The sequence below is a fragment of the Python bivittatus genome, unplaced genomic scaffold (assembly GCF_059951505.1).
Source record: "Python bivittatus isolate LINGU-HERP-01145 unplaced genomic scaffold, Pbiv_v1 ctg000480_np1212, whole genome shotgun sequence".
NCBI classification, from domain to species: Eukaryota; Metazoa; Chordata; class Lepidosauria; order Squamata; family Pythonidae; genus Python; species Python bivittatus.
Window position 1 is genome coordinate 34,960,256 of NW_028277075.1, and position 23,520 is coordinate 34,983,775.

General features: G+C 39.7%; 1 protein-coding gene across 1 annotated transcript in view; it reads left to right on the forward strand.

The window, feature by feature from the left end:
• Positions 1 to 9,198, forward strand: part of SYT13 (synaptotagmin 13) — a 34,995-nt gene extending 25,797 nt beyond the window's left edge. Inside the window, exon 6 of the mRNA XM_015888370.3 lies at positions 310 to 9,198. Coding sequence (XP_015743856.1) covers positions 310 to 614 — 305 coding nt within the window. The 3' untranslated portion in view covers positions 615 to 9,198. The remainder of the gene's footprint in view (positions 1 to 309) is intronic.
• Positions 9,199 to 23,520: the final 14,322 nt, after the last annotated feature.

A 23,520-nucleotide genomic window follows, 5' to 3' on the forward strand; every position in this document is an offset into this window, starting at 1 on the left:
ATTTAAACAGGAAACTATGCTATCAATTTTCACAATGTGCCATGGAGCACCCTGTGACTCTATGGGAGCTATCTGTGGCCTGTGAGTTCACCACCTGTGAGGAGATAAGACTTGGGAAGAAGCTAAATTCAGCGCTCTTTTCTCTTTAGCTTCTTAGTCCTCTTCCCATGTCTCATGCATAGTCTGATCCTTGGTGATAGCTGACATTTACAAGTAATTCTTAAGATATGAGTAGTCAGAAGGAAGATGGAAAATGCTGACACTTGATGGCTGCCTTCATATGATCAAATGTTATCCCTGTCCCTGCAGATATCTCTGTCAAAGTGACACTGAAGCATCAGACCTTGAAACTGAAAAAGAAGCAGACAAAGCGTGCAAAACACAAGATCAACCCAGTATGGAATGAGATGATCATGTTTGAGGTACCCCATGATCTGCTCTGTGCTTCAAGTGTAGAGCTGGAGATGCTAAGCCAGGATGCTGATGGGCAGAATCGCTTACTGGGCAAGTGCAGCCTTGGTCTGCATGCTGCGGGAACCGAGAGGAACCACTGGGAGGAGATGCTGAGGAACCCCAGGAGGCAGATTGCTATGTGGCACCAACTTCACATGTAGTTAAAGAGGTGGAAATGGTGATCCCCTCATGTCCAGTAAGCTGGTCACAGATCTGGAAAAAAGAGTTCTGTTTCAATATCCTAAGCACGCACACACACACACTCACACACACACACACCATGAATTGAATCCATTCACGTGATTAAGCACAAGTTTTGTTTATTGATACTGTTATTAATTGTGTTTTACTAAATGAATATTGTAGAAATGGGTAGTCAAAATGGCAAATGGTTCATTGACCCATAATAATGCTTGGTTTGTGGGATCATTTCTTCAGCTTCTATTTCTGGCCTATGCATAAAGGATTAATTTTATTTTTCACTACTTAATATCTGATTCATGAAATGATCAGAATATAATGAGTCACAGTGTCATTCAAGACTTTAAGAACACAAGCCACAGCTGTATTGGCCCCAGTATTGTCCTTCCAACTGTGGCCAGCTGATAACCTTAGAAAACTAGGAAAAACAATATTATCTACCTTAGCAATTTGTATCCTGTGCAGCCAGCAGATGTCTACCTCTATCTTTTAAAAAAACTGTTATACAGGTACACGTACCATGTCATCTATATATATGACAAAGAAAGAGAGGACAAGTTTTTTCCCCCAAAATCTATTTACAATCTACAGGCAGAGACAAGATAAACAATAGACCCCCCCCCCAAAAAAGGGGGAAATAGAATACGGGCTAAACAGAAGAAAAATATAAATCACAGATAATTAGGATGCAAATTACTGATAAACAAGGTCCAATTAGATGTGACATTAATTGCATTAATTTGGACATTTTGGGTATGCGAATAGCAGGCATGGGGACAATGCTTCAGGCTTTCCTTGGTTGCTGTTGACATAGTTAGAGTAGCCTTGAGAATGGGTAGAATGGTGGGTGGAACTGAATTATTCCTCTTTCTGCCAGAATTCCAACAAAGAATACTTCGAAAGCAGAATTTGCATGTCAATAGAATCTCTCATCAGGGCATTCTGTCTGCCTGAGGCAAGCAGCAAATGGTGTTCCCCTCTCCTAATTAAAGTGTGTAGTTTTCCATTATCATTCCCAATAAAAACCCATTATTCTGGCATCTCTGGCAGAAAATCCCCTTCCCACTTCTTTCCTGACATTCAAAATGCAATCAGATGAATCTAGATTTAAGTCATACTTTTGAGTAATTTAACTAATTTATACCACACTAACTTTAATGGGCCTTCAATAGTAAAGAAATAACTAATGATTTGCTGCCTTTTTACAATGCCAAAATTCAAGTTGCCTAAGGCTGTTGTGTTTAATGATATGTTAACAAATGGAAGACAGGGTCAGAACCATCATTAAGCTAAATTAATTCTAAATGTATTACAGAAAGTGTTTAAATGTTTCATAGGAATGAGGCGTTTTGTGGAGGGATTTGAAGACAGATGAACTCATAAAAGTGTTTCAAAGTGGAGGTCCAAGTAAGAAAGAATTAGCTTTAGAAAACAATGGCCTTTCAATAGCTGAGAGTAAAGAAGTTGGAGAAGTGAAGGTTACAGGTAAGATGTGACAGAATTTGAAAATCTATATGGAAAAGACTGAAAATCTATATGGACAATATTAAAAATCAGGATAAGTATGTGCAGTATTTATAAGCAGATAGGAACATTCTCTTATCTTTTATCTTATCTATGATCCTAAAACCTTCCTCCAGTTAGAATTGGTGTTGACTGTACCGCTTATCCTAACCCTAACCCTAACCCTAACCCTGGAAACTTCCAGGGTGGATTTGAGCTAAAGGAAGATTATGATGAGACAGTCACTAATTAAGAATTATTCATGCTTATGAACATATTAGTACTGGAATACCTGGAGAAACAATTGGAAAAGAAGTATTTGTTGCTTGTTTGAAAGTCACCAAATACTTTAGATCAGACAAAAATCTCTGCAATTTACATTGTTTCCATAGCAGGTTAATTAAAATGAAGAGAAGAGGACCTCCCAGAAATGTCTAATTTTAAAATATAAGCATAGATACACTTTTTAAATATTCTATTGGAAGACCCACCATCATGCTTTTACTATTTTATTGCCCTTTCTGCTTTCATGTGCATGGAATTTAAATATCAGTGAATGCTATCATTCAGGATTAAAACCTACATCTACAGTACATCTCTATTAATATCATTCACTACAGGCAGTGAGGAAGAAAACAAGACTGAAATATACAGGTAGTCCTCAACTTACAACCACAATTGGGACTGGAACTTCCATTGCTAAGTTATGTGGTTATTAAGTGAATCACCCAATTTTACGAGCTTTTTTGCCATGATCGTTAAGCGAATCATATGGTCATTAAGTGAATCCAGCTTCCTCCATTGGCTTTGCTTATCGAAAGCTCCATGGGAAGGTCACAGATGACCCCAGGACACTGCACCTGCTGTAAATACATGCTGGTTGCCAAGCACCCAAATTTTTATCACATGACTGTGGAGATGCTGTGATGGTCGTAAGTGCAAGAACCAGTTGTAAGTCACTTTTTTCAGTGCTGTTGTAACTTCATATGGCTGTTAAATGAATGGTCATAAGTTGAGGACTACCAGTAGTCTCAAACTATTAGATGTAAGGTGTCCAAGGTTGGAAAGAAGACAAGGAATGGCTAGTGTAAGACTTCCTTTGTGTTTTTGTTGTTAAGTCATTCATTTGCCTCTGACACTTCATGACCTAATGGATATTATTTCATCCAGATAATCTGTCAGTAATTGTTTCTTTGAGTTCTTGTAAGCTCATGCTTGTGTCATCAGTAATAATATCTAGCCACCATATCTTCTCTCAGATTCTTTTTGAGTGATTTTTTTCAAGTATTGGGGTCTTTTTTTAATGACTCTTGCTTTCATATTATGTATTCCAAATATTTAAACTTTAGCTTCATTGTTACTGCTTCCATTGAGTAGTCTGCTTTTGCTTCATCAAGCACTGAATGCTTTGTTCTTCTTGTGGGCCAAGATGTTCTCAAGAATTTTGTCCAGCACCATAATTCAGTGACATCAATTCTTTGTTCAGCCTTACTGATGGTCCAGCGCTTACAGCCATATGTTATAACCGGGAAAACCATGGTTTTGACCTTTAAAGGTCTGTAATGTAGTCCTCTTCAATTTGAATTGATGCTATAAAAACTGCACACAACTAAATATCTAGTTTAAATTAAGCACTTGTATGGTAAGAAGGGGGGGGGAGTAGAGAACTCACACTGTTGTAAATAAAGGATGAGGATGAGGATGTTTTAAATAGTTTGGAGAAATCTATTTGTGATTTGTAGCCTAACTTCAGCCTGTGCTCCAATGCAGAGTCAGGTAGTCTCAAACAATATTTTCTTCCCAGTTATGCAGTCAGTTCAGGCAAAGAAAAAGTGGGAAACGCAATCAAGTGGAATAGGAGTGCAAGAGGTAGAAGTAGGGGTCGACGCTCAGAGCAGCCCAAGTGGCCTTGCCCATTTCAGCTTCTTGTCAGTCTCCAAGTTTAGTTTTTTTTCCAGGTTGGGAAACCCAAACTTTGGAAAAGTTTGAAGTGGAGGGCACGGGAGGACCACTGAATCCAAACATCCTATCTCCCTGCCACACCCTAAATGTCAAGGTAAATTAGGCTAACTGCTAAATTAAATTAATGGAGAGGCAACATGGAACCTCCTACCAACAAAACATACACTGTACTGCTGAGCTGTGAAATAGGCAGAACGCTATTCCCATGTTAGGCAAATTCAATTACAATTTCAACTGGGAAACTTGACATTTTAGACCAAGCCAAATTCAAAAATCCTAAGGAATTCCTGGAAGCTAGATATGTTGACAAATCAGCCATCTGCAGAGACATAGACATAAGCCTCATCTGCATACCATTTAAAAGATACAGTCAAAAGTCAAGGGAGGAAGCAAACTGCCTTGAGCACATTCTCACTAGTAGCTAATGCCCAGATAAACAGCAGCAACACCAGATAAACCATCAGGGAAGAAACAATACCCTAATCAAGGAAGAAACCAAATCCTAGCCAAGACTGATATATAGATATATAAACAACCAGCAAATGATGTTACCTAGCCTGGTAATGAAATGTCTGCAGGAAAACAATCAAGCTCAGAGAATACCAAGAACCCAACAGAATGAATAGTGGTATAGTACAGCTCAAAAAAGTAACCACAGTTCCAAAACTCCAACACAAAATCCCACACAGTTGCAGGACAGCCTACAGGATAAATGACACTAATGAGAATTAAAGCCATAAGTCAAATACAGGAATGATTAGAGAACCTTAGATTACATTTTATTGTAGTTCTTCAGTTCCTAAATAAATAGAAGCTAGTATATATCACTTGTTTGGGGGGCGGGAGTGATGGATGAATATCTAAAATCTGCCAAATGATTGAGTCATTTTTTATCCCAGGGATTTAAAGTGCACCCAAAGGACACCCAGTTTTGCTTTGAGTTAAATTAACTCTCCCTGGTCTGTCACATCATCTGAACTGCTGCTTGAAAGTTTCAATGACCCTTGTCTCTCCAAAGATTGAAATAACATACTAGAGAGAACCTATGGAAATGTGGATGCTATAGGAACATTGTCATTGTTCTATCCCCACCACCATCACCATAGTTACATAGGGTGAAGATAAGGCAGATACAGATTGGATGGTTCAGGTTCTCCTAAATCTGTCTGTGTCAATTCCATCCCTTATTGTATGCTGTGGATTTTTTTCTCAATGTTGTTGGAAACAAAGTGGGGAAATGGTACAGGAAGTGATGGACTCCCAGCCTTCTTTGTACCAGCTGGGACAACTGTAAAGATAGCTGGTAAACAGCAGTCCAGCCAGCGATGTTGTGCATGGATGTGCACTAAAGTGAATAATATGGCTCTGAATAGTTCATTTCATGTGAACAGGGCTAGACTGTAGGGCTTAATGAAGGGGAAAATGTGTGTGTCAAGGAGGAAAAGTATAACTTACAATCTGATCATATTAATTAATTATATCAGAGAAATAGTCCTGATCGTTTGCTGCATTGGTTGAAAATACACATGTAATTTGGCCATAGCTCTTTAGATTTTTTTTCAGGACACATACATATGTATATGTGTGTGTGTGTGCATGCATGTGCATACTTATAATATTAATTATAAATAATACTATGTCAATTATATTATTTATATCATCATTAGGTGACCTTTGAGAGAATTTGCAAAGTAAGTATAGTGGTACCTCTAGTTACGAACGCCCCTCCTTACGAATTTTTCAAGATACAACCAGCTCCGGCCCCAAAGATTTACCTCAACTTGCGAACTCCGCCTCTACTTACGAACCGGATCCGTGGCCATTTTCCCTGCTGCCACGCGGTCACGGCTTCCTGTGGGCGAGATTGCGGTAGCAAGGAGACGTTTGGTGAGGCTTGTGGTGTGTTTTGTGGCGTTTGGAAGGTTTTTGTGCCATTTGGAAGGTTTTTGAGGTTTAAAAATAAAATGCATATGTTTCAGAACTGTTTAGCCATATTTACATTGAACCTTTTGGGGGAAATTTACCTCGGGTGCGACCAAATTCGGAGGGCAGATTAGCCGTATTTACATTGAACCTTATGGGGAAATTTGCCTCGTGGTGCGACCAAATTCGGAGGGCGGAACAGATTAACCGTATTTACATTGAACCTTATGGGAAACTTTACCTCGACTTGAGACCAACTTGAGTTGCAACCAGAGTCACGGAACGGATTAAGTTCGTAACTAGAGGTACCACTGTACACATACTCACAGGAATGCACAAGTGAAATCTGTTGTAAGCAAATTACTTGGTCTACAGAGGCAGTGAGCTGCTTTGTGATGTACCTCTTGGCAGCTCATACTGGGCTGACTGGGCTCTTGTATTTAAACCTGGCAAGCTGATCTCTGATTGGCCTATGTCAAGGAGTCCAAGAAAGCTGGTTCCTGACACAGAACTCCCGTGGCATGGACCAGAGATCAGTTTGCTAGGTTCAGATACAAGAGCCTAGTCAGTCCGTGTTCAGTTGCTTGTGAGGTACCCCACAAAGGAGCTCACTCTGCCTCTGAAGGTGCCAGCCGCAGCTGCTGGTGAAACATCAAAACACTAAATCACGGCCATTCCTCCCAAAAGCTCACCACTGCTTCATTGAGGCCAGTCATGAAAGCCTACCCCCATATATTATTTGTTTCTACAGTTAATCATCATGTGACCACTTTTCAACCCCTGAGGTATCCATTAGAAGCTGCAATCACAAAAGATTGTAAAATAACTTGACATTAGATGCGAGCATGTAAGTCTCATGGTTTGTGTTGCAGCATCACAACACATGTTTTGTCGTTTGCCAGAGCTTTCCTACCCCTTGCCTATGAGGGTGGGGGAAATGCCTCATGCCTTTTCCTCCTTCTCTGTGTTTACATTATAAAACATAACACTAGATAATTGCAGTCACCAATTCCAATAGAATTATGTTTTTTAATCTGCATTCTAGTAGAACTATGGATTTAAAAAAATGCTCATTTGTTACATTTATTCTAAGAACTGGGAGCTGGTAAGAACTAATTTGAAGACATAACATTGCTACAGCAGCTTTCACTGAAGCTTGATCTCTTCAATAAGGAGAGAAACCAAGAAAAATTTGGGCAATTTTTAGACTCTTAACGCATAGAATTTGGTGAGCCTTATTACAGCTTAGTCTACCTATTTATATATTCTTGCCTGATCAAGCTGCTCCTCTGGGGTCTTGATGCTGCATACAATAAATTCTTCACTTAAACAGTTGCGTAGTAATACTGTACCATCTGTAGCTGGAACATTAAAACAAGAGACTTATTGGGCTCATTAAGCTAATTTCAAAAAGAAATCTAAACAAAACTGCTATGAAAACCCAGCTGCTAGAATCACACCCTGAAAAAGAGAGGTATGGAAATGAGCCCAAGCTGGTTTATTTGTTTTTTGCCTTTTAAAAAGCAAGTCAGTTATGTAACTCAGCATGCTGTAAAAGATCCTGGGCTGAATAATTAAGATCAAGTCTAGACATCCTTCCCAAAAAGAAGAGGCCATGGCTGGAACTAAAAGTGCAAAAATTATCTGGTCGGGGGTAGGGAACCAAAAAAAGGAAATGAAAGGATCTCAATTCAGCCCATCTGCCTTATTCAGGTAGGAAATTTAATTGTAAAATTGCCTGACAATTATTAAGGGATGCTTAGGAAAAATGCATGCAAACTTGATCCCATTTGTTGTTGTTGTTCAGTCGTTAAGTCGTGTCCGACTCTTCGTGGTCCCATGAACCATGTCGCACCAGGCCTTAACTTTTATTGCATAGCCTTTTACAGGTTTCATATCTGCAGTGCTGGGGCCCCAAGTAAAACTGCATCACATTTAAATAATAGGGAACACCAAGAGCTATTGCTATTGCTATTGCTTACCTAAGTCTGGCATTTTTTAGATAATCAAATCAATCTAACATCATTCCTTATGCTGTTCTTTTCCATGGTGAGTTCTATAATACTCTTACAAGGAATTCAGTGGCATTTAGAGAACATCTGAACCAGCTGCCAAAATATGGGTATATAGTGTTTCCATCCCCCCACCGTGGTAGTTCTTTAAATGACCCTAGTACTTTGGATGCTAGGAATGAGCTCTTCGGTAAAATTAACTATACATTCCTTTCATGGCGAACACTTCAGTTTACTGCTGAGAGCTTCTACCTGAATTTAAGCTCCTTATTTAGTACTTCATCTAATACTGTTCCAGCTGAGAACTTCCTTCCTTCCCTCATAACTGCTGGTTTCGATTATTGATGGTGATTAGACTTACAGCTAACATTATGGTATAGCTTCTATTAGACCAATAGAAGCAGATCACCTGCAGTAGTGAATTCACTTGTGGCTGTGATTTGCAGTTTAGGTACTTGTTCTCTTCCTGTGTCATATAATAAGTTTATCTGCCATCCACGAAAGTAAGGGCATGAGGCAGATTATGCTGCAGTAGCAACAAGGAAGAAGTAGAGAACAGTTGGAATCTATGGAAGAGTGAAAAGGCCAGTTCAATTATATTTACCAGTCCAGGTCACTTTTATTGAGGCCACAAGGTGACGTGGTCTTACTTTGCTGCATATGCATTTTTGACTGGGAGAGGTCTGAATATATCTAACTTCAGAATTCCGAGGAAACGTCAATCATCTGCTTTAAAAACAAAAGAACTATTAAAGAAGCATGAAGAATTGATTGTTTTAAAAGATACATAACCCTTAATACATATGACAAGGTCTCAAGCTAAGAAAATAACAGAGAAACATGCAGTTGAGTGGCTCAGGAGCAATATTTAATTTTGACTCAATATTTTAAAATGCTATTGTTATTGTACAAAATGAAGTATTTGTTGTTATTGTGACTACTGTTTAAAGCACAAAATAAAAGTGTAAGACTTGGTATCTACTATTGTGGCACATAAGAAAATAAAACAACTATTAATCAGTAATATTCAGATTGAATTGTCGTGCTTATTTTGATGTTCTCCCAACTCTACCACATTTATTGTACATCAGAAAAACTACATTTTAATAAGACAGTTGATCATCATCTGATTATATAGCCAAAGATCAGAAAATGCAATCCACTGAAACGTCTCTTATAAAGGAGAAAGTTTTGATAATTGGATTGGAACTTCAGCCAATACCACCAAGGGCATATCTGTGCTTACCATTTAAGCTGCTCTGTCCTATACTTGTGCCAGCTTGACTCTTAAGTGTCCAGACTGAAAAACTTTGGCAGTATCTTATATCATATTCAGTCTGGAGTGCAGTCTGCCCCATTGGATGATTCCCCTACTGCTGTCCTCTCCATGTTTCTCTTCCAGTACAATGGCTGCCAATATTTGCCAGGGATTTACTTCTTAAACATTAATATACATAATGGTGTGTGTATGTCCACGGAGTGTGATACACATACACACCCAAAGTTGAATTACACGTATATTTATATATACATATATAAATTACATATATTTGTTCAAGGTTAAAGCATCAAAATGCTTTAACAACAAGACACAGCAAGCATCATTCCCCCCGCCCCCCGCTTTTTTCCCCCAACATGCATTGTAATAAAGCTCACATTGCTGGCATAGCTAAAATAGCATATTGGTTAAGAGCTTAGCATTGACTAAGTTGTTGGTTTGAAAGCCATCTTAAATGCTTAAAAAGATTATTATTTTTTCTTTTCTTGATGGCTAGCATTCCCCCTGGTTTTTTTAAAAAAATAATACATTCAAGGGTTTACTGTTTTACTGTTTTTCCAGTCCCTTGAGGTAACAGGGTTTCATCCCCTGCTCTAAAACAGCCCAAATAACTTACAGGTTATCTGGGAACAGGGAACAAAATACTTCTACCTCAGGTGATGGGAAAAAATGGTAAAACATGGACAAGATTAGATTTAGTACACACAGAACCTGGTGTTTAAAAGCAGCAGTCTGAGCCTGAGGCGCCCAACAGTTCAGAGCCTGGCTCATGAAGTGAGATTGCCTGGGGCGGGGGGCGGGGGGCATGGCTTGCAGAAGTAGAGTTTGGCACCAAATTTCCAATCTCTCACATCTTCTGCCATATTCTGCTTTTCAGTCGCATTATCTTACCCTCCATCTCTGTCCCCTCGGCTGTTCTTTCAGTCACCCAGGCCTCCGCCAGACAGTCACACATTTGAGTTTCAGGACACCTGGCAGCTACATTCACAAATAAAGATGCCTCACCCCATCCTTTCCCAGGAACAGAAGAGCCTTTTCTTGTCAACCTTCCCTGGTCTCCATTCACCCCTTCCCTCCCTCCACTTCCCCACCTGACCATTATCCAGTCTGGGGGCAAGGGCAGGGTTTCTTCCTTCTTGTTTTCAACACTTCAAAAAGTCGGGCCTTCCTCCTCAACTCCTTGTCTGTCACTCAGAGAGCGATTTGATTTGTGTTCTTCTTTTTATGAAGCTGTCTGCCTGTTGTCCTCCCAATTTATTCACAGTTCTGTATAGTCTGCTTTGGGCAATGCGAGGCTTGGGCTGGTATGTCTCCTCCAACTGTATTTACATAGCTTCTTCCATAGCCTACACAATATCATTGTGGACATGGCAGACCTGGCATATATCACTGAAGCCTGGCTGGATGAGATCTGTGCAGCTGGGTTTTTGATAGTCCAAAAGTCACAACTCTGAAGACAGGGAGGTGGTCTGGCAAGCAGGTACCATGAGACCCTGGCAGTTGTGAGGAGATTGTTACACAGATAGCCTGCTGTGAGGTGATATTTATGAAGTTGAACCTAAGGGACAAGCTGGAGGTATTGCTACGTCCTGTTATCTGGCTGCATGGGAGTATCCAGTTTCAGCTACTTGATCTCATCACAGGTTTAGTTATGGATTTTACCCAGGATATTAGTCCTGGGTGATTTTATCTTCCCTCACTACAGTTGGAGGTGGCTTGAGAATACATGGCTACTATGACAACCACAGTCTTGTCCCAGGTTATCATTGACCTGTTTCATGGAATTGGCTACATATTGGATCTGGCCTTTACCTCAAAGCAGATGAGATGTGATCTGGTGCTGGGAAATACCTTCATCAGATCCTTGTTATGGACAGATCACTTCCTCATGACCATGGGGTTGACAAGAGAGGATGAACCCATTCAGATAGCCTACCCCAGGCACCTGACGGATCCATAAGGCTTCCAGACATCAGCTGGAGATTTCCTCAGTGATCTATAAGTAACTTCTGTCTCGGTCTCTGGAATACAGAGGTCAGCAGGGTGCTAAATATGTTTGTTCCTGAGCAGCCTTTCTGCACCTTCTGAGCCCAGGCAGCTCCTTGGTTCTCTGGAAAACTCTGGGAAATGAAGCCTGGAGCAACACACTGGTGTAAAACAAGAAGTTAATATGACTGGCTAAGGATACAAGCTTAAATCTGAATCTATTCTGTAGCAATAAGGGAGAGAAAGAAAAAATGCACACTCATTGTACCCATGGAATATCCACCAGTTGCACTGTTGAAAGGGACCTGTTCTCTTCTTGGCAGAGACATTCCAGAAGATCCAAGCAGTGTGAGTTGTGATCATTTCTGAGGAATCATTTCATGAATAAAATTGCTTGTATTTGCTCCAAGTTAGAAGCTGGGTGGACAGGATCCAATGAGAGGGGAGCAGAAATATCTTCCCGCTTCCTTAGGAGTTTTACAGCCTATAATCTTTCTATATAATCTTAGCTGTGCTGCCTGTGGACTTGACCCCTGCCTTTCCTGGCTAGCTAATGCAGCCAGGCAAGAGATAGGGAATAGATCCAGGCAATAGTCAATAGGAGAGAGTAATGCCAGTGACTTTGAAAGAAGCACTGGTTCACCCCATCCTCAAGAGGCCTGCCTTGGATCTGTTAGAACTATCATTCTAAATCCAAGCACTCCTTTCTGGAGAGGCAACTGTTACAGAGAACCCTGGAAGAAGTAGATTATCTGGATGTATGGCAAAATCCATGTCTGGGCATGGGACTGAGACCATCATGGATGACTTGTGGCACAACTCGTGGTAAAGTAAGAGCATTCAGCTTTATCTTGCTAGACTTCCTGACAACTTTGATATTGTCAATCATGATGTACTTCTGGAGTGCATGTATAGGGAGGCACAATATCTGGTTCTATCTTTCCATAATGGGTAGGTCCAGTTGGTTGTCACAGGGGGAAACAGTTTAGATCCCAGGGTTCAGTCTGCTTCTCCATCCTATTTAACAGCTGGGAGAGGTAATCCATTCGTTGAGGTGAGGCATTATCAGAACCCTGGGTTGTATGGGGGATGTGATGTATGGTGGATCCTGGCACCAGCAATGGAACTGTTATTATACTACAATTACTTGTATGTTGTATTAGATTTTATTGTATATTATTTTATAGTTGATTGTTGCTCCTTTACACCACTTAGAATCAGCTGATTGAAGTGGTTTGTATAATCATAAATGCATATTAAAAACTCTTGACAGTCAGCTTTGCTACAGTCAGGAAAGTATATTATTTCTTACTATTTTCTTTCTCTCTGCAGAAAACACCCTTTGCTAATATGTCTCACATCTGTGACATACTTTCCACATTATGCATTACATATTCATTCAATGAGAATTTTCAAATGCTATTTTCCCCTGCATCTTGGGTTGAATGCATTCCTGTGGATCATGTCTACAAATAAGCATTGACTTGATACAAATTTCCAAACTCTTGATTCCTCACTACCTTCAAAATATCTGTTGTCATTTTTTTTTTTTTTTTGCAGTGATCGATGAAACCCACATTCCCAAAGTGCTTCCTGTTGTAGGCATCTGTTATCCCACTGGAGAAATTGCCTTCTATTTTCACAGTCTCCCAGCTGAAAATAGGAGACAATTCAGCCTAACTATTCATTTAGCCTAGCTTGGAGAAAAGACCTGTAATGCAATTTTGCTGTCATATTATCCTCATAGGATTTGCTGCATGCAATACTTTCAGAATTTGCTGGGATAACATACTTTATAGACTTGCTAAAATGCTGCTTTCACTCTACTATACTGCTCTGGTCAGCAACCCATTCTAAAGAAAAGTAAAGGAAAAAAAATCTTTTAATAAGAAGGTGGGAGCAGTTTGCAGTCAAATTACATTTCCAGAAGATTACTGAGAGCTTTGCAGATGCTGCAGAAGCAGTCCAACAGAAAAACATCAAAAACTGAATTCCATTTGAGAATCAAATAAAGGTAGTAATCTAGCTTGAGAAACACAAGGGCTCTGTACCAGAAGAAGAAGCTAAGAGAGTGTCAAGATGGAGCTTTGGAAGAGGAATTTCACCCTCACTTTAGGCAAATGACCAGCCTGTTCTACAGCTTTAGAGATTTGGGGCAGGTCCTGCACAGTCTTGAGCTGTGGCGGTTTGTGGATTTCAGGGTATGTCTAGGATTCCTTGATAGAAATTCTGGACCACTGGCTGCTCAGGCAGGAGGGGATGAAAAGGGCTGTTGCTCCAAAACAGTGATTGGAGGCTGACCACTTTCCCAGTTGAAGGTCAAAAAACAGAAACATTCCAGAATGATGTGGTTTTTGAAAAGAGATAATGGGGTTCCATCTTGATGGGGATCTAAGCATGTGATTCATACCAAAGAGGAAGAATAGAATAGGACCCCTTTCCAGAACTGCCTTTAACCTTGAAATGGCAATAATTTCAACAGAGCAGGCAGACTGGATAAGGTCATTCTCAGGCTAAGCAAAAAAAAAAAAAAAAGTGTATCTGCCTCATGGGCTGAAGAAATGAATTTACTCCAGATTCCAGTTGGAAGCTATTCCAATAGAAGAGAAAAGTTATTCACTGAGTAATCAAACAAGGATCTAATGGAGTTTGCCAGTGGACTTCAATAGGACAAAGAGATAAGGAAAAGAGGAAAGTGATCAGAAAGTGTTATGTTCTGACAGACAGAAAAACACAGTATCTTGCCTGCTCCCCAGGCAAGAAAATGTTGATGATGCTTTTGTAAAGGAAATTGCAGATTTTTCAAAGAGGCATGTAGTAGTAGTGAATATTCAGACATTTGGGAGACCAATTCTGCCGAGCACGGACCTGTCAAGAAATTTCTAAGTAGTATAGCTGACAACTTTCTCTTTCATAAAATGAAGGCAGGTACAGTAGGAAAGGCTAACTTTCCTATGATAACAGCCAATAAGGAAGACTAAAGTGTTGTTACCAAACACTTAGGGCCAAAGCCAGGACAGAAGGATACCAGCTCAAAGAAGTGCTGATCATCCTTTGGCAACAAAACAGAATAGAAGGCCAGTCTGCACTGGGAGTCCAGGAGGTGAGAGAGGCTGAGTGAGAAGCCTTCCTTTGATGCTGGCAGCAAAAGAGCTATTCTCCACCACTTTTTCCCTTCCCAATTTTCCTGGCATCCACAGCAAGGAAAGCAAGGGGAGAACAGAAAACAGTTCCCTTTCTCTCCCCATGGGTGGCATTCCAAGGTGACAAGAGAAGAAGGGGAATGTTTCTTTTTCACCTTTCTGGAGGAGGGCAGGCAGCACAGTCACTACTCTTGATTTAAAGTGTCCCCTCCTCCCAGGCTCTGGCCTCACAGAACCTAAACTACAGAAGGGGAGGCAACTGTACCATGGGAGGAAGACTTCTGCAGCAGCAGCCTTGCAGCAAAGTGGACCTTCTATGGCAGAAGTGGCAGAAGCAGAACTGACACTTAAAAGATCTACTTCTCCTCTTCCTCTCCCCCCATTGCTCTTGCATCCATAGGAAGTGAGGGGGGAGAGGTTAGGGAGAATGGGTCCTTTGCTGGGGGTTCTCCAATCCATCTCCCTTCCAAGGGAGAAAATGGATGTTTTGGAGTTTTGCAGAACTGGTACTCCCAAGATCCCCTGCTTCCCCTCATCTTTCTGCTTTTCCTGCCCCACTTGGGTTAGAAAAGAAGTTGGAGAGTGTGGCTTTTCAACAGCGGAAAAGCCCAGATTCTCATGCTTCCAAAAGGTAAATAGCCCTGAAATGGAGTGGCCTGGGACTGGGGACAAGGGCATGTCTGAGATAGCCTCCCTATTATCTCAGAACTTCCTTCTTTGGAAAAGAAGTGGGTCAGGGATGAGTTAAGGATAACGTTTTGTGTTCATGTTCTGAACTATGAGTGGGACTAATATTGCCCCTGTGGCAAGCAGGATGCACCTTTACTCAAGTAAGTGGAGGTAGTAGTAACATTGGAGAAAGTGATTATGTAATGCTGGAGTTTGTGATTTCAAGGAAAACTGAAGCTGAATGTAGTTAGATTTATATTACAAAAAGATGGATTTTAATAAACTCATAGCAATGATAAACAGAATTCTATGGCAGGAGAAGCTAATGTGAAAGAGCGCTCAAGGTGAGGGATAAAAAAGAGAGATTGTAAGCACAGTCATGAACAATTCCTATGAGGAGAAAAATTGAGAATACTGTAGAATAAAAAGCCAATATTGCTACCCCAAAGCTAGTGAATACTTGAAAACAAAAACAGCACATAGCAGGTGAAAAGAGAAACAGGCCACCATGGAGCAATACGTAAAGGCAGCTTTTAAATCTGTAAAGTTGGTATCAGGAAATCTAAAGCTCAGAATGAGCTGGGATACAGAAGGATGATAACACCCATAAAAAGAGCTTCAAGTAAGTTCAAAAGAAAAGGGAAAGAAAAGATGAATCAGTGAAGATCAGTGAAGATAGCAAAATGCTTACAGGAAGCAAGGAAATGGCAAAGCTGTTCAGCTATTTTGTCTCTGTTTTCTCCAACTAGAGGGTATGTCTTCCACCTGGCAATGGTGAAGAACAAGATAAAGGGGCAGGACTTCAGCTTGAGGATGATAGAAAGTTGATCAGGGAATATCTGTTCTGAATGAATTTCAACTCCAGGAACAGGTAATGCTGAAAGAGTTTGCTGATCATTTGGCCAGACCTGAAGGCATTACCTTTGAAAAACCTGCAGAACTGGTGAAGTGCCAGACAACTGGATACTGACAAATGTCCCAACCTTCAAAAAGTGGGAAAAGAAGATCTCAGAAACTACAGACAATTACTCCAGCACTGATATCTGGGAAAATCCAATAAAGGGTCATGAAGAGATTGATTTTTAAATTATTTAAAACATTGTGGCAATTGCAGAAGCTACCATTAATTTGACAAGGACAAATCTTTTTAGACTAAATTTATTTTGAATTGATTAATGCTATTAGTAGATTGTTGGAATGCTATGGGTATAATGTATCTTGATTTTAGCAAAGCATTTGAAAAAGTATCTTGTGACATTCAGATTAGTGAGCTAACTAAGTACAGGCAGGATAGCATGTCAATTAAATGTATACATAGCTGGCTCAAAAACTATATTCAAAGAATGTTCATCAGTGAGTCTTCACCAAACCGGAAAGAGATTTTTATTTTTATTTATTTATTGAATTTGTCACCGCCCATCTCGTTGAACGAGATATTAAGAAGGGTGCAATAAAAGTTGTAGTCCTGGGCCCTGTACTTGTCAATATTTGTATTAATGATTGAAGAGGCAGAGGAAATACATACTGAATCTGAAGATGATACAAAACTGGGTGGGATAGCTAAATACCCTAGAAGACGGAAACAACACTTAAGATTAATTTGTAGGTTAGAGAAATGGGCTGGAAGTAACAGAATGAAACTGAGCGGGGGCAAATCAAAGTTCTTGGCTTAGAGAAGCAAAAATTAAATACGCAGGTATAGGTTGAGGGATACTGGATAATAACAGTTATTGTGAAAAAGATCCTAGAATAACAACTGACTGCAAACTGAATGTGAATCAGTAGTATCTTATAGCTGCAACCCCCCCACACCCAACAAAATCAATGTAATTTTAGAACTGATTTGATGGAATTGTAGTTTCCAAGTCACACACATGTGGATGTGTTCAGGCAGAGTCCATTTAGCTATCTATTGGTGACATTTTAATTTGGACAGTGTTTCTCAACCTTAGCAACTTTAAGATACATGGACTTCAACTCCCAGAATTTCCCAGTCAGCATGTATTATTATAAGTATTATTCTATATGCTTATTGAAGACTGAGTATTTATTCAAGACTGAAACTCAAAAGGTTTCAGAAAGGATTCATCACATTTTAAAATACAGTTGGCTAAGGCTTGACTATCAGAAATCTGAATCCTAAGAATAACTCACAAAAGACATTTGCAGTATGTCCCATGTGTGTGATGGGGGAGGAGGGAAGAAAAATCTCATCTTCACTCTCTGCTGGGCCCCTTAAAAATCTAATCTAGGTTTCACAATTACACATGCATTTGTCTCCCATGCGAGCATTGTATGTTTTGTGATTCCTTCATATACTTATTTAGCATAAAGTTGCATTGGGGAGGAAAAATGAAGCCAGGCTATGAAAGTCTGGCGTTCTTAGACATCTCGTACCTCAAAACCAGGCAACCTGCAGCCATGGGAATATGCGGCCCCAGTTTTGTAGCCCTATGAACCCTCCAAGTTTGTGAGGCTTTTCTGTTTTGCCCTTTAACCCTCACCCCCTGCCCACATCCCCAGCACCCCTCAGAGGATGAAGATAAAATAAAAGTGCAGCTCGGGATCAGAAACAGATTGCCTGAACCTTGGATATATGCTTTACTCAAAGTGAGATGGATGGCTGGGTTTGTTATAAAGTCTGGGATAAATTTCTCATGATAGTGGACAGTAATCCAGATGCCAGATCTTCTTGCTTGCCTTCCTTTGGCTCTACGACCACGAGCAAAGCTTCTCAGTGACCTCATGGATACAGGGAACAGCATGATCTCTTCCATAACTGTATGTGGGCTCAGAAAGAAGCTGCCACTTTTTCCTACTCCCCATCCCCATTTTTATTCCACAATTAGTTGTTGTCTCTGCCCCCCCACCTCAGCGATGCCCAGATGTTTTAGAATCCCATGTAAATATTGGTGGTACAATGGCACCCTCTGCTAACACAATCTGGGAGTTTGTTTCCTTGTATTCATCGCTTGCTTGGATTCCCATAAGGCAGGCAGAGTTGCCTTATATACGATCAGTGCCAGTTGACATCAGATTTTCTTTGTGGGAGGTGTACAAAATATAAGGGTTCACCGACCCATCTGATATGGTCTTATGATCATTTGGTACATTTTTGGAATGGCATTTTAATGTATATAAATAGTTTTATGAGAAAACCTTTATATGTTAAAGATCTTAATGTGATGCTGGATTATATACCAAAGCTTTAGAACTTGACTGTTTATTAGGAATTATGATTGTATCGTGCATGGGGGGTGGCTAATAGGATTAGACTGGGAAATAGGAAAAGTGGTATTATTCCAGATGTTAAAGACCGGCTTTGGAAATGTGTAACTTATCCATCTTGGAAAAGGCAACATTTTCCACTAATCAAAGAATGAAGCAATATGTACTACTTTGGCAGAGATTTTATGATATTTTACAATAATATTTTGTATTTGATTATACTATTGTACTCTATGATATTTATTGGTAAACCAGTGACTATTAATACATTTAATATATAAGGTAGATTTTTTATTTAGTTTTTTGTTTTTTCCTTCTTTTTTCTGGTTTCTATCATTTTTTTTTAAAGTTTAAGGATTATACTGTTTAATTGTTTTGATGCTTGTCCATATTTTGTATTTTTTCTAAATTTAAAAAAAAAAAGATCAGTGACAATTGGATGACATTCCTGAAATGACAGCATATCAAGGGAGACATCTGCTTAGTTTACAAACATTTCAGGTGTATATAAAAATATGGAAGCATCTGCTTTACTTTAACTGTTGTCTCACTGATTCTTCTGGGATTTCAGAAAATGTAGTGGAGGTGGGAAAATGGAGATGGATAAGATGGCAAATATCTCCATGGAAACCAGTCACTGACATTATCAGAAAACTCATACCTTCAAATCATTTTTCCTCACCTCCCTTGAAAATATCAGCAGAAATCACTCTATCTCATGGGCTATTAAGAGTACATCTGTATGGTTTCATAGACCTGTGTGTGAATAAAAATAGATGAGGAAAATTCATTTCTTACAGAACAGACATACTTTTGTTTTTATATGCATATCCTCTTTTCCATCACCAGAGCCCTGTTACTGCTGAAAGGGGGTGGGGGGACCAAAAAGCTTCTGGTCTCACTTGATTAAAGCCCAGTACTAGTTTCTTTTTCATTGTGCCTTTCACGTCAGGCAGACACAATGCAACTTTGAACAGGAGGAATGGATTCTTTTATTCCTTCAGAGAACATAGCCTTTCAAGGCAGCTTCAGCATAAAGCAATTTGCTCATAATTAGAGTGAGCTGGAAGATTTAGCAGCATGCAATCAAAAAGCAGTTTCAATGTAACAGACAGTTTCTGTCACACTTTCATGAGAAGGAGGCAAAATGCTTTGACAAAATAAAGGATTGGAACAGGAGGAGAGCAAATAAATGAGATTCTGCTGTATTTTATCTTCAGTATAGACAGCAGTATCTAAGCAGGAGGAGCAGAAGGAAGATCAAATAGATGAACTGTTGAATGGAAAAGAAGCCTATGGGCAGCAAGAAGTTACATACATATTACTTGTGGTTCTGCTTCTTACTGGACAGAGAGCTGGTTTGTATACTCAAGAGTACAAATATTCATACTATGCTAAACCTTGGTTGTCTCAAAAAGCTAAGCAGAGTCAGATCTGGTTAGTACTTGGATGAGAAAACCCAAGGCTCTAGTCTACATTGGGAGATCAAAACAAGACTGAGAAGGCAGCAGTGGAAAACCACTTTCATGTTCTCAAAAAAACCAGCAAAACATATTCCTGAAGTCACATAAAGTCCAGCTTGCCTCAAAAGAGACTTTTATTTTAAGGAACGTGTCTGCTGGACATACACATGTAGCAGTGTATTTGTTTTTAAATCATAGTTGATAAATAAATCACTCAAAGATATATTTGCACACATAGGTGTGTATAAACAGACACACAAGGACAGTCATTCTACACAAGAACACAAGTTTCTATGCCTTTTCTTTAGACAAACTATGTTTGAAGAATTCCCATTTTCTGCAACAAAAAGAGCCATGGTAACACCACTAGTACTACCAACAGGAGTTGGTGTTCCAGCTGTTATTATGAGAGTGATGTCATTTGATTATATTCTGATTTTATTTTTGTGAATTGCTTACAAAACTGTAAAATTTGTAGTCAATCTGACTCATATGAATGGGGTGGCAACATAGTATGAATGACAAATCTTACTAGATTGCCAAATTTGGTAAGATTTTGTCATTCTTATGTGAGATCTAATGTAATGACACTGGAATTTCATGCAAGTTTAGTATTTCTGTGCAAGGTTTGGAGTGAGATTGCTAAAATGTGGTGATGTTAAAAGTTTTCAGATGATTTTTGAGGAGAGAGAGTATGTCTGGAAAGGTTATGTGGGTCAAAGCTTCTTAGAAAGTGGTCAATTTAGTCATAGTCACTTGTGACATTCTTAGTGAATGGGTGAGCTCTAACATTGTGGCCTTCTTCACTATTGGCAGATGCCCAACAGAGCAGCTCTCTTTCTCCCTGCTTCATCCTCAGTCCAGTATGAAAAGTTTGATCTAGCCTTCAAAATCTTAAAAGACTCTTATGCTCCATTTCCCCCCAAATTAAGAACATTGAAAGCAGGAGACAAAAAATAGGAAGTGCTACAGCTCGAGAAAACGTGTTTGACTTCACATTTGCCATTCAACTGATAGAAATGTGAACAAAAATGAGTAGTTTGGAGAGCAGATGGATAGAAGTGAGAACTTCCACTGAAACCACAAGTAAGAAGCCGTGATCTACAACAAGGGCAAACAACAGATAATCCCTGTTGAAGCTGTCTCTGTCCAATGCATGTTGCTTCCATTTTAATGAAAAGGAGAGTTTAATGAACATGTTATAAAACAATAAAGACTATTCTGATGCTTTAAACACTAACAACAATTAATACGCAATAAGCCTCAGCCATGTGTTAAGATAAAGATACACTGACTCGCTTTAATAAACTGAAGTGTTTTTTAATTAATCATCTTACATTACAAGTATAATGTATGACAAAATGAAAGTTCTCGTGTACATACTATTATATATCAACATAGCTCTATTCGTATCCAGTGTCCTAGCCCCTCTCACACAGGTACTATAAAGCATAGTCTGCAAAGTAATAACATTTTTAAACATTGTCAGAAAAGGAGTGATATTAACATTTTTAATACATATGTAGTAATAGATTTCTAGATTGTTTTTCTCCCTCCCCTCATTTATACATGTGCATGATCAAACAGTTTGGGATTGCGCCTGTGAGGGGAAGAGGAAAAAAGGCAAACAGGAGGAGGTCTGTGGCACCCCCTTGATTCTGTAAAGTGAGCCTGTGAGAATGCCTGAATAAGAGAGATCTGGAAGACCTCCTTGTTGCATTTCCATAACGATTGTTTGGGGTGATGTACCTCTCTCGAGTCAGCTGGGGAAGAGGTGCAATGCTGAGGGATTTTGGCGTTGAGTGAGAGTGCTTTGATGGCAGCAGATGGGCTGGGAGAAAGTCCAGTAGCCATGAAAATATAACTATCCATGAGATTCAGTCCTGAGGAAAAGATTTTAGGTAGCCATTCCTGTAAGGGCTTATACTGTACAGTTCTGAAACTTCTGGGGTTTCAGGTCAGCCAGGTTTGTAACTGAGGTGAACTGAGGTGAGTTTCCAGAGTTGTGTGGCATAGTACAAGAAAGTAACAAAAGTTTATCAGCAGATGTGTTCAGCACAAGCTCGCTCAACATCAAAGCTGCATAACGCCAGTGCAAGCAGTCACATGGTGGAGAAAAAACGATTCCCACATTTTCCCTTCCAGCCCCTAATAATAATAATACTAACAATACTACTAATAAAACTTGCATAAGGTAATATATAGTGCCTGTACGATTGGAATCTTATATTTCCCCATTCTTTCAATGTGGCAACTGAGTCTGTGAACATCACTAATGCTTAGGATACCTGCCTGATCAACAGAAATGGATTTTCAGCTTCAAAAATCCAAATGGCTTTGTTCAGATTTGAGCAAAGAAAAGGGGATATGTAGCTCAAAAATCTCTGAGCGTATGTTTCACAAACATCAATGAAGGAATCTGTGGCGCATATCTGCCAACATCCCTCCCCGCCCCGTATTTCCCATTCATACTAAAAAGAATATAGTCATATTAACATTATGTTACTGGAGTGGTTCAATCATAATGCCTTAAGCCAACATTACTAAATTAATTCAGTGTTCAGGACACAGTATTCTGTCTGATGACCCATACCTACTGACCATCCTGAAAACCATTTAAATGGTCAACTGAGTTTGCTCGATAAACAGTGAGAAATTAGCTGCACTTTGAAAAGTAACCAAAAAAGAATGGAAGTAGGTAGCTAAGGAACAGTAACGCAATTGCAAGTACTAGGAAGGCCTTCAGCATGACTCCTCAGCTAAATATATTTGCCTAGTTTACAGAGCCATGCAAAGCCTCAAAGAGGTACTTTGCTTCAGTTAGGGTTTTAATGAAGCACTCAAGAAAAATGCTCCTCCACTTCTAAGTGCTACCATGCCACTTGGTTCAATGCAAAATACCTTCTGTGCTGGTGTACCGTATGTGCAGAAACTAGTCTTCTTGAAGCAAAGTGGCTCTGCCTTGATGCACAATGCCTCATCAAAGTAGTGCGTACCCACTTCCCACACCCCTATTTACCCTTCCATTCAAGAGCTTGATCTATTTATTCCCCGCCTTTCTACTTAAGCTTTCCTTTCATGCTATATCCCTTCTCCATACAGTTCTCGCCCACATCTTGCCCTCTGCTAATAAATGCTGGGTTCTTGCCCTAAGTTGCCTGAGCATGTACCACTGAAGACAATGGAATTTGGCTTGGCATAATAAATCCAAGGATCATATTCCAAATTTAGTGAACAATCTTGCTTTATTGACCAGGGAGCAATAACCGGCAGTCTGAGCTCATTAAGTCAAAGGAAGCAGAGGGGAAAGTGCACAAATCAATCAAAGACATATTTGCCAAAGTGAGAATACAGACATGTACACTCTATGTAACAATGAGAGGTAAGGTTCACTTTCATCTATTATAAGATGGTCCCAGTACTGCTACACAAGCTTTATTTAGCAGGTTGCCAATTATGTTAGTGAAAAATTCCCTTTCCTGGGCACAGCAATGTTCTCTAATCAATAATTATCCCAATAGAAACAGCCCAAAATATAAGGCTACGAACACATACAGGTATGCTTAGCCTAAGACTGAGAACAGTGATCACCAGTGCTGTTTTCCTCTCACATAAACTCAGGGCCTGCCTTTATGTCAGAGCAGTTACTTCAGTCTCTAAAGTTTGCTTTTATATATTTCCACAAATACACACAAACC